General features: G+C 39.3%; 1 protein-coding gene across 1 annotated transcript; it reads left to right on the forward strand.

The window, feature by feature from the left end:
• The first annotated feature begins 9624 nt into the window (after positions 1 to 9624).
• LOC149196945 (uncharacterized) lies at positions 9625 to 10726 on the forward strand. Its single transcript, XM_089403807.1, has one exon. The coding sequence runs from the start codon at positions 9732 to 9734 to the stop codon at positions 10443 to 10445; it is 714 nt and encodes a 237-aa protein (XP_089259933.1). The 5' UTR covers positions 9625 to 9731; the 3' UTR covers positions 10446 to 10726.
• Positions 10727 to 11268: the final 542 nt, after the last annotated feature.

Here is an 11268-nt window from a genome sequence, read left to right on the forward strand (position 1 = left end):
TGAAAGTCGTCCAATCAAGGGAAAGTTTTTAAGCAAAGCTATTTATGAGAAGGAAATGTTGGCAATACTCCATGCACTTAAGAAATGGCGACCCTACCTAATGGGAAGACACTTCAAGGTAAAAACGGATCATGATAGCCTTAAATACTTTTTAGAACAAAGATTATCCTCTGAAGAGCAACAAAAGTGGGTCACAAAGATGTTGGGTTATGACTTTGAAATCATCTACAAAAAAGGGAAGCAAAATGTGGTGGCAGATGCACTCTCAAGAAAGGATGAGGATGTGGAAGCATTGTTGTGTGCCATTTCTATTATCCAACCAGATTGGATAAACGAAGCAAAGGAGGAATGGAAGAATGACGAAGAAGTGTGGGCACTTATTCGAAAGCTACAACAAGATTCCAGTACTTCTGATACATTTAGCTGGCAAAATGATTCGTTATGGTACAAAGATCGCTTATACCTCTGTAAGAATTCCCAGCTAAAACAAAAGATTCTTATGGAATTGCACACTTCTCCCTTAGGAGGGCACTCAGGATTTTTAAAAACTTACCACAGGGTTAAGAAGGAATTTTTTTGGGATGGCCTTAAATCAGATATTCAAAAGTTTGTGGCGGAATGTTTGGTTTGCCAAAAAAATAAAGTTGAAACAATTAAGACACCGGGTCTATTACAACCTTTATCCATTCCAAGCCAACGTTGGGAGGAGGTTTCAATGGATTTTATCACAGGTTTACCCAAGTCTGAGGGAAAGAGTGTCATCATGGTGGTAGTTGACAGACTTACCAAGTATGCACACTTTTGTGCATTATCACATCCATTTAAAGCCAGTACAGTTTCTACTGCATTTATGGAAACAGTTCAAAAGCTACATGGAAACCCAAAGATTATTGTAAGTGACAGAGATCCCATTTTCACTGGAAATTTTTGGACAAAATTATTTTCTTGTCTTGGTACTCAGTTAGCTCATAGCTCATCTTATCATCCTCAATCTGATGGGCAAACTGAGATAGTAAACAAATGTTTGGAAGGATATCTTCGTTGCTTTGTATCTGATAAACAGACACAATGGGTCAAATGGTTGCCTCTGGCTGAATGGTGGTATAACACTTCCTTCCATACAGCAACAAAAATGACCCCATTTATGGCACTTTATGGGTATCAACCACCATCCATCACATCATATTTAAGAGAAAATTCTAAGGTTCAGGCAGTGGAACATCACATCGAACATCAACAACAAGTCCTCCAACTCTTAAAGGATAACCTCGTGTTGGCACAAAATAGAATGAAACAACAGGCAGATCAACATCGCAGTGAAAGAAGTTTTGATGTAGGTGATTGGGTATTCCTACGGCTACAACCATATAAGAAAATGTCCCTAAAGCAAGCTAAGAAGGATAATAAATTATCACCAAAGTATTATGGTCCGTACAAGGTGTTGCAAAAGATTGGTACTATGGCATACAAATTGGAGCTTCCTGCAGCTTCTCGATTGCACCCAGTTTTCCATGTTTCATGTTTAAAGAAGGTTATAGGCGACAAGCTCCCAGTTCAAACAATATTGCCAGAACTTGACGAGGAAGGAAAAATTATATTGGAACAGGAAGCAGTCACAGAAACAAGAACTCGACAGCTACGAAATCGATCAATTTCAGAGTATCTTATCAAGTGGAAGAACTTATCCGCTGAAGATTCCACATGGGAGGATGAAAATTTTATGCAGAAGTATCCAGAACTACTCAAGCGTTGAGGACAACACTTTTTTGAAGGAGAGGGGCATGTTGGGTCCCTATAATACTAGTGATTACCCCATTACTATTGTAGTTATACCCCTTATTTATATTGTTGTGCCCCTATTACCCCCATATTGTTATTTATGTGCCCCATAGAATCCCTCTATTGTTATTTTTGTGGCTTTATATTATTATTGTTAGGTTGGCTGGATTATATTGTGACTCCTTAGACTCCTATATATAGAAAGGAGGTTTTGTCATTTGTATCATCGAAGAATTGTTCATTTATGTAATGTAAAGGAGGTTGCCCCCTCAAAGAGGTTGAATTCTAAGGCGTTGATCTTTCTTTTCTATCTTTTCTTGAGCTGGTTTCATAACACAAAGGTTGCAGAAATTGTAAACATGTACCCACCATATAATGACAAGTAGCTACGGTCGATGTTGGGGCACACAAGGTATTATCGCATATTCATCCGTAACTACGCCTCCATCACCTTCCCTATGGAAAAACTACTCAAGAAAACAAATGCATTCAAATGGTCGGAGGACTGTCAAACTGCCTTCAATATTTTGAAGGAAAAACTCATAAGTGTTCCAATATCAGTATATACTGACTGGAATAAGTAGTTCCATGTACATATTGATGCGTTAAGAATCACTCTAGGGGTTGTGTTGGCGCAACCAGGAGAAGGGAACTTAGACCATCCTATCTACTTTTCCAGTAGGAAGTTGTCCACTGCAGAGAAGAACTACACCATGATGGAGAGAGAAGCATTAGCCATGGTGTATTCATTACAAAAATTTAGGCACTAACTACTCGGGGGGTCGTTCAAGCTCTTCACAGATCACTCGACATTGAAATATCTAGTCAATAAGCCCGTATTAGAAGGGAGGATATGCAGGTGGCTGCTACTATTCCAAGAGTTCACATTTGAGGTAATCATCAAACCAGGCCGATTGAATGTTGGGCCTGATCATCTGTCTAGACTAGAGTCGAGGGAAGGTGGGGGTTCTCTGGATGATCAACTACCTGATGTAGATCTATTTCAAGTGGAAGCAATACTTGACTATTTGAGAGAGATTGCAACATTCCTGGCTACAGGAAACTGTCTGAAGGAATATACAGGGATGCAACAAAGACATATGGTAGTGCGAACAATTGATTATTAGTGTATTACGGGGCATCTATACAAGTTGGGGTTGGATCAGGTGTTGCGGCGAGGTATACTCCAACATGAATGAGAAGATGTTCTATGGGAATGCTACTCAGGGGTCACAGGTGGCAACGTAGGGGGGAAGGTGACCGCAGGGAAGGTTCTGCAGGAAGGGATATTTTGGCCAATGCTATACAAATACGCTAAGGAGTATGCTAAAGAATGTGATGTGTGTCAAATGGTTGGGAAGCCGTCGCATCAAGACGAGCTCCCATTGAAACCAGTATGTGCCTTGCAAATATTTGAAAAGTGGGCAATTGATTTCATCAGGCCGATCAATCCTCTGACGTGTCACAGTCATGTCAGGTACATCATTACGAAAACTGAATATCTCATGAGATGGGCTGAGGAAACACCTGTGAAAGATTGTACAATAGACACAATAGCCAGGTTCATTTTTGAAAATATCATCTCAAGGTTTGGTTGCCCAAGAAGCCTAACTAGTGATCAAGGAACCCACTTCATTAATGAAATGATTACTTCCCTACTACAAAACTTCCTGATCCAACATCATAAGAGCAACCCATATCATCCCCAGGAAAATGGGATGGTAGAGGCATTCAACAAGATACTTGAAAAAGGCCTAACCAAGTATTAGGGGAATTTTGAGGTCTAAAATGGGCCTCCTAAGGAATTATAAAATAATAGTGGAAATAATAAAATAAGATTACATTACATCATCAAATTTTAGAGGGAAAAAAGCTAAAACTATTTTTTCAACTCGTATTTTCAACTTATCTCCCTATGGGTTTACTCAAATTTCAAGAGGAAACACTCATTGGATGTAGAATTTGATTCCTCATCCAAGGAGTACCCATGTTGCATACTTTCGATGGACCCCGATACATGAAAAATGAGAAATACATGAAAAACGTGATTGCAATCACGTTTTTTCATGTATTTCTCATATTTCGTATAACAGGGTCCATCAAAAGTATGAAACATGGGTACTCCTTAGATGAGGAATTAAATTTTGCATCTAATGAGTGTTCCCACTTGAAATTTGAGTAAACCCGTAGGGAGATAAGTTGAAAATACGAGTTGAAAAAATAGTTTTATTATTTTTAATCTTTTTACTTTTTTACTCCAAAAATGGTGGATCATCCCCCATGGTTGACATCATCATCTTGAATCCTATTGGTTCTTATAAAGTTTATTTTGGTTGTACATTTTTCTTAGGAGGCCCATTTTAGACCTCAAAATCCCCCTAATGGTATGTTCGACAAATCAAGATGTTTGGGATGAAAGAGTGTCAACCATGCTCTAGGCATATCGTACTACAGTAAAGAGACTACAAAAGGAGATGCCATTCCAGTTGGTGTATGGCCGAGAAGCAGGTGTGACTGTAGAGTTCGTAATCCCCAGTATCTTCATTTCCCAAGCCACAAGGATGTCAGAAGACGAGTCACTACAGAAACGCTTGGAAGAACTATCAGAACTAGATGAAGCCAAGTTCTTAGAGGAATTCCACCAGTCAGTGAAGCAACGAAGACATAATGCGTGGCATGATAGACATATCAAGAAGAAGGCCTTCACGGTTGGGGGACACGTTTTTTATATGACAACAAGTTTCAAAAGTTTCTGGGAAAGCTACAGATGCACTGGTTGGGGCCCTTTATAGTTGTGGAGATCAGAGACTTTGGAGCGGTGAAGTTGGCGCAATTGGATGAGATATTACTACCGGGATGGGTGAATGGTGCACGCCTGAAACCCTTCCACTAATCAACCATTCATGTTCAAAATTGATAAAGTCTCTGCAAAGAAGTGTGGAAGTGGTTCCCTCCCCATTAAGAGACTTGGCATCGGTCTTGGAAGACCAACCATTAGCCCTTAGATAGATGCCATGGCAAACATCGGGAGACCCCAGTAGCAAAGAAATCAATGAAGCAACTTTCAATGAATGGTATGTTAAAATGATGGGGGTCGTGCAGGCTACTGAGATGATTCCCAGGGCACTGCTTGATGAATATTCATAGGTCATATGGTTCAGGGCCACACATGGAAACACCTTCCTCAGACCACACTGTGTCCACCAAGAGACTTTTCAAATGCGGGCACACAAGTTCACATTAACAACAAAAGCGTTCCATAAAGAAGCGGGGCCATGGTTAGGAGTCGCCTGCAAGATAAAATAAGGAAGATATTGATACTTGTTCGGGGGAATGGTACCGCAACCACAGACGGGAGATGAGGGCTTGGATACCAGGAAATGAATAGCGAAGTAGGAATTGCAACCCATGGTGACCCAGATGAAGAAGCAGATGAGTGCCATCAAGCATACCGTTGCGAGCCTAGCAGAATCAACAGGTATGAACTCTGAGTTTATTCCTTTGCAGGGTTTTTCAATGCAAAATCCTACAATTACCACACCCCTAGCTGTTGTTATCCCCCTGACAGGACCTAGTTCATGATCAAAGCCATTAATCCCCAAGCCCAGAAAGCAAAAAAGCGCAAAGCCACCCCTTGCTAAGAAGAAAAAGGCCATGCGCGAGATAACTATTGTTTACCTTACTAGTGAAGGACCCCAGATAGCCATGGATTCTCTAATTGTTGAATAAAACCCACCCTCCATATCCACTCTTTCACCCTGCTCGTGGGATCCATCCCCGCATACGACTTCAACCTACGCAACCTTGTCAAACCCCATCCCCCATGATACACGCATTAGCACTGACAACATGGAGGTCGACTCGGCTGTCCAGTCGGCCATGGCACTCCCCGATGGAGAGAGCAACATTGGGTCTATGATACCTTTCCTCTTGGGATTGGGCCCACTACCGGACGAGGTGCCTGCCGCATCACAACAATTGGCCACCAATATTGAACCATTTTCCAGCCTGTTCTCTTTAAAATTTCTAGTTGTTCCCATTCCGGTCATTAGTTTCATTCAACAGGTAGTCCAACGAGCTGAGAAGATCCACAACGAACTGGTTTCCAAGCATGAGCAACAGAAGCAACAGATCACCACTATTACAGTCGAGAGAGATCAACTTCGGTAGACCAATCAAGAGCTGCAAACACAGGTTGAACAAGTAACGTGTTGGCTACAAGCACTCTTGCCTATGATTGCCGACATAGTTATCGAGGCCCCAGAATATTTTTCTGCATTCACCTTGGTCGAATGCTACAACCATATTCAAGTTGCATGTATGGGGCTAAGTTTTTCCAATAGGGACCTGAAGTGAAGCCTTGAGACTGCAAGAGGGGCTCTGCCCTATCCATCTTCGAGCTATGTTGAGGAGATGGAGAAAAATCGCAATACCAGTGCTGCCTTGAAAGCATCAATCGCTGATGCCCTCGCCAACAGATACATTTTGATGGATCAAGTTCATGATTGGTCAGGCAGCTTGGCCATCAAGAAACAACTGGTCTACCTACTTCGGCAACAAATTCAATGGCTCAACGCCGACGGCTGAGATTACAAAGACAAAACCCAACGACAGAAGATCGATGCGAAAGTTGCCTCCCTCAAAGCCCGAGTTAGCAAATTGAGGATGAGTTGGCAAAGACAAAGAAGAAGATTCAAGACATCAGGCCACCAATGGATTCCTATGTCCATGCACTGCGACAACTATGAGATGAAATTGAGGAGAAGTGGAGCTCTCTACAAAATAGTCGAACTGCTCAACCTACATCCAACACGGCCGCAGAATTCATCAAACACGCCGGTGCAATCATAGACGCCTAGCAAGCCACTCTCAATGAATACACTCGCTTCCGTCAGGAGACGATTGCTACAGTACCTGAGTTGGGGCCCTTATTTGGAAAAGAAGGCCAGCAAGAAGCAACAACAATAATAGTGCAACAAGAAGCAACAACAACAATATCGCCACAAGAAGTAGGACCGACACCAAAGGAAGCAGTGACAATGGAAGCACCGCAGAGACATCGAAAACAACCATAAAGACAACGCTTAAGATAGATTGACTTCGGGACGAGTCAATGAACTATGGTTGGGGCCTGTTGGGGCATTCGTTTTGAGTTTTTGTGGGAAGACAAGACAGGAACAGGTGGCGGGGACGACTGGTCGAGTTTCGAAGTTGACAGCCGAGGGGGGGGGGGAACAGGAACCAGGAGTGGTCCGACAGTTGTGGGAGAGAGAAAGAGAAACCGAGCAAGTAGAGAGCAAATTCAATCAAAGGAAGAGTTAGCCGAGCAGGAAATAAGTGGAATTGGTAGTCTAGGTTCAAAGCAGAGGATAAAAGGAAAAGGAAAGGATGGGAAAGGGTCGATGATTACTAGCTATTGATGAACCAAGCGAGCCAGGGATTAATGCAACTTTCCTGAGTTGCGGAAGGCAGGTACACCCTTGCTCTGTTGGTCTCTGATATGTGGGTTGGGTTATTATTATTGTTGATGATCAGGCTTCGAGCCTTCTGTACTTATTTATGTATTTCATTATATGAAGCATAATGAAAGAGACAATTTGCACCTATGATGTATCGTTGAGTTCTATGATGGTTCTTTAAAATTTTTAAATATCTGTCTATATGTTGTATGATTTCCTAAGGTAATGTGAGTATAATAGTATGGATAGATTACAATAGGTGCTTGATTGTTATGAGTTAATATCGATTGCAGTTTGTGGTTCCCTTGGTGCCTCATTCTTACCCCTCACACTTCAGTCACGACACGCCTTGGGTGAGACTCCTTACCCTCTTCGGGTAAGGTGAAAATGCCGACGTTGTTCTAGACTACAACAGAGCCTTGTTGGCCCCTTGTGCCTGAACCTAGGGTCTCTTCCCCATTCCCATTTTCATGTCAACAGTTAGTGTTGGTATGTATGTATAATTGTCATGGTAATAATTAACATTCCTATTTTACATGTACATTTGAAATTTGATATATGCACATCTTTGAAACTATGCAAGTGAGACACTAGGAGTGCACTTTGGTGATGAAGTATGCACATACCTATGTAAGGTTTGCATGAATGGGATCTAGAAATAGATGCACATGATGTCGCTTGTATCAAATGTTGTTGAAGTTTGAAGTTTTAACTAGAGCCATTTAATTTTGGAGTAAAAATCTTTGTTTTAAATGTTGAAATTTAACCATAAACAACGTGTTAAAGTTCTTATTAATATAGAATTCTAATTAATTTTGATATTGTAGGTTGATTAAAAATTGAAGAAAACTCCTACTAATAATGTTCCAGCATCCATAGAACTCTACTCATTTAAAATATTTGTTGGATTCTTATGGTAGAAAATGTCCATTTACCATAAAATTAACATATTCCCTTTTTATTCTCACATATTAACAAGAAAAAACACTATAATTGAGGTGTTTTTATTGAATGGTTGGGACATACATCTCACACTCGCCCCATTTGGGTTCAAATCACCGATGAGGCTTTGGTAGGTTATGATAGTGCTAGAAGTGTAGGCTGCCCCCTGAATGGAGCTTTCCTCATGAGTGTATCTCTAAATATCTCAACCCTTAGTAAGTCATAAGTTTCACTAGCTTGTGGGTTGTTCGCACTAACCTAGTAATTATAATAATAACCAATCTAATTTAAACCTAAACCTCATCCAAATAATCCCAACAAATTATTAAATCCTCTATTATGATTTTTAATTAAAAACAATACTAAAACCCAAGAAAAGATACTTAGTGCAAGTAACACTTTGCCTTGACTTAATTAAATGAACTTAAAATCAAAGTAAAACTTGTTAGAGATAGAGAGGAAGAAATCTAGATATTCACATTGTATTTATTTTAGAATAGGGCGTTTAGAAATTTAATTAATTATCAATAATTATTAGATGGATGGTAGAGATTTAACCTTAGATAACAAATTTTAAAATATTCTTACAAGTCATAAATCAAAGATTGAGATTTATTTTTAAAATGGTTATTGCCTTTTAAGTGGAGTGAGGCACTTTCTAACTCAATATGATAGAGATGTTGCAATGCTTAACATTTTGACGTCGTCAAAATAAACTAAAATTAAATTAAAACAAAAATAAAATAAAATAATTATAATTATCAATAAAACATTCTAACTTAGTAAAATTACATTAAAAAAATATAAAATTAATATTTATTATTAAATATAATTAATAATTAAATCAATCTAGATCTGTCAATAAGAGGATCAAATTTCTTTTAGGATCAAATCTCTTTTAGAGTGAAAAGAGATTTGAGATTTGATCTTTCTAAGAGCTTGCTATATTCAAAATTAAAATAGATCTAAATTGATTTAAAAATTATTTTATGAACATATTTATAGAAAAATAAAAATAAATTACATATTTTTCTTGTTAAATATTTAATATAAATATGTTTAATTTATATATTATTTTTTTATAATTGATAATAATAATAAATAAAATTATAATTTAGTTAATATTATAAAGGGTTAAATGTAACGTTATAAATATTTTAATAGTTATTGGTGTTAACCCAACCTAGCTGGACCAACATTGCTTTTATGAAACGCATTAATAAGCTCTTTTTTGGCTTTTATTTTTAATAATTACCATTGATAACGCAAGCGATGGCGTGGATATAAAAAACAAAATATAACATATTAAAAACCTTTAGAGGCAAACCATCCAAATCTTTCCAACGGCTACACCGAGGGTAAGTCAACCTAACGGACACAAAAAATAGCCGTTTCACAACGGTCACTACTTCACTCACAGTTCAAAAGTACCTATTCCCCCGAATCCCCTCAACACAGTTCTATTGCTCTCTGCTCATTAATTCCCTTGATTCGTGCGCATCGTTCTCCACATTATCTGTTGGAAGCTAAGCAGATCGAACAAAGGATTCAATGGGTGTTGGATGCATTAGTGCACTGGACGAGAAGATGTCAAAGCTTTCTGCAAGGGAAAGTGCGGCTCTGTATACTCGAAAACTCTTCAGGGGCACGAATTACACTGTGTTGGCCACATCAACAGCTTCCATAATCACATTGCTTTCCTTGAAATTGTCTCCCACCCGGTGGGGATGGATGTCGCTGGTAATAGACATGCTCACAGTCATCTCAGGGATAGCAGGATTCGTTTCCTCAACAGAGTCCGGGTGCTACACATTTCAAGTTGTGATGACCGCCATTACTGCGGTTCTTCAGGGCTGCCAGGCCCTGGTCCTCTTCACACAGACCACTTTGTGCTTGAATCATCTCAGGCCTTCCACTACATCAAACCCCAACGACTATGGGGGAAAAGCTCTGGTTCAATTTGATGCAGTTCTTTCCCTTTTTCTGTTCTGCATTCAGTGGGTTGCCCTGGCACTGGCCTGCATTGTTCATCACTGTGTGTTTGTTGATTTTTATGAAGATCTGGATGGGAAGAAGAAGGGCATGAGATGGGGTTCTGCTAAGGTTCAGGGAGAGCCTGTTGGAGGGGATAATGTTGATCATGCTGTTGTTGTTAATGTCGAGGAAGATGAGTCTCAGATGGCCAAGCTAGGTCTTAAAAACCCTACAGCTCAGGCTCAGAGGAGGGTATCGGCTTCACAAGAGTTCGAGAGTGTGGACTTGTGAGACTTGGAGAGCAAGGAATTGATACGGTTTAACTTATTCTTTGTAGTTGGTTTTATATATTCTTTTAGGGCGTGTACAGACTACTAGTACTTCCCAGAAGGGAGCTAGGACTCTGGTTTATTCTATTTGAGGAAGAAATTGTTTTTTCCTCCATTTGGGTTTTCTATGGTGTATTAAGTCTATTATGCAAGATAATGAAATTTAAAGATCCAAATCCCTGTCGTTGTGTAGGAGGTCTGAAATATTCAATAAAATTTAATATGCGTTTTTGGGAATTAGTCTCATAACAAGCCTACAAGGTGAGCCTACAATGGTTTTTCTAAAAATGGGAAGGGCTTTTCTTGCACCATATGTTGTGTCTTGTATCTTTGAATATCTATATGAAAAGTATATCAATGTGTTAGTTTTTAACATTGTATCTTAATATTTCTCTCTGCATTTTGTGCTCTAAGTACTCTGGTTTTTACCTCATGTGGGTTTCTATGCTGTGACAAGTCTGTTGTGAAATAGTGGTACCTTGCCCGAGACTACAGATTTATCGTTTGATATTCAATAAATGTGAATGGTTTTTTGGCATTTCACAGAAGTTACGTGTTAAAAAAAAGAATAATCTCACAAAAAGGTGAACCTGCAATGGATTTTCTGAAATGGAAATGGCTTTTCTTGCATCATATGCTGTGTATTTTTAAATTGTATCTTTGCATTTTGATCTGTACTCGAATATCTATCTCAAAAGCATACGAATATGTTAGTTTTTTCCATTGTATCTTAACATTTCTCTGTAGTCTGAGTACTTTGGTTTTTACCTCTGTGAGATTCGATT

The sequence above is a fragment of the Pinus tabuliformis genome, chromosome 2_2 (genome assembly GCF_031772625.1).
Source record: "Pinus tabuliformis cultivar Carrire ecotype Pingquan chromosome 2_2, CPIR1, whole genome shotgun sequence".
Lineage (NCBI taxonomy): Eukaryota > Viridiplantae > Streptophyta > Pinopsida > Pinales > Pinaceae > Pinus > Pinus tabuliformis.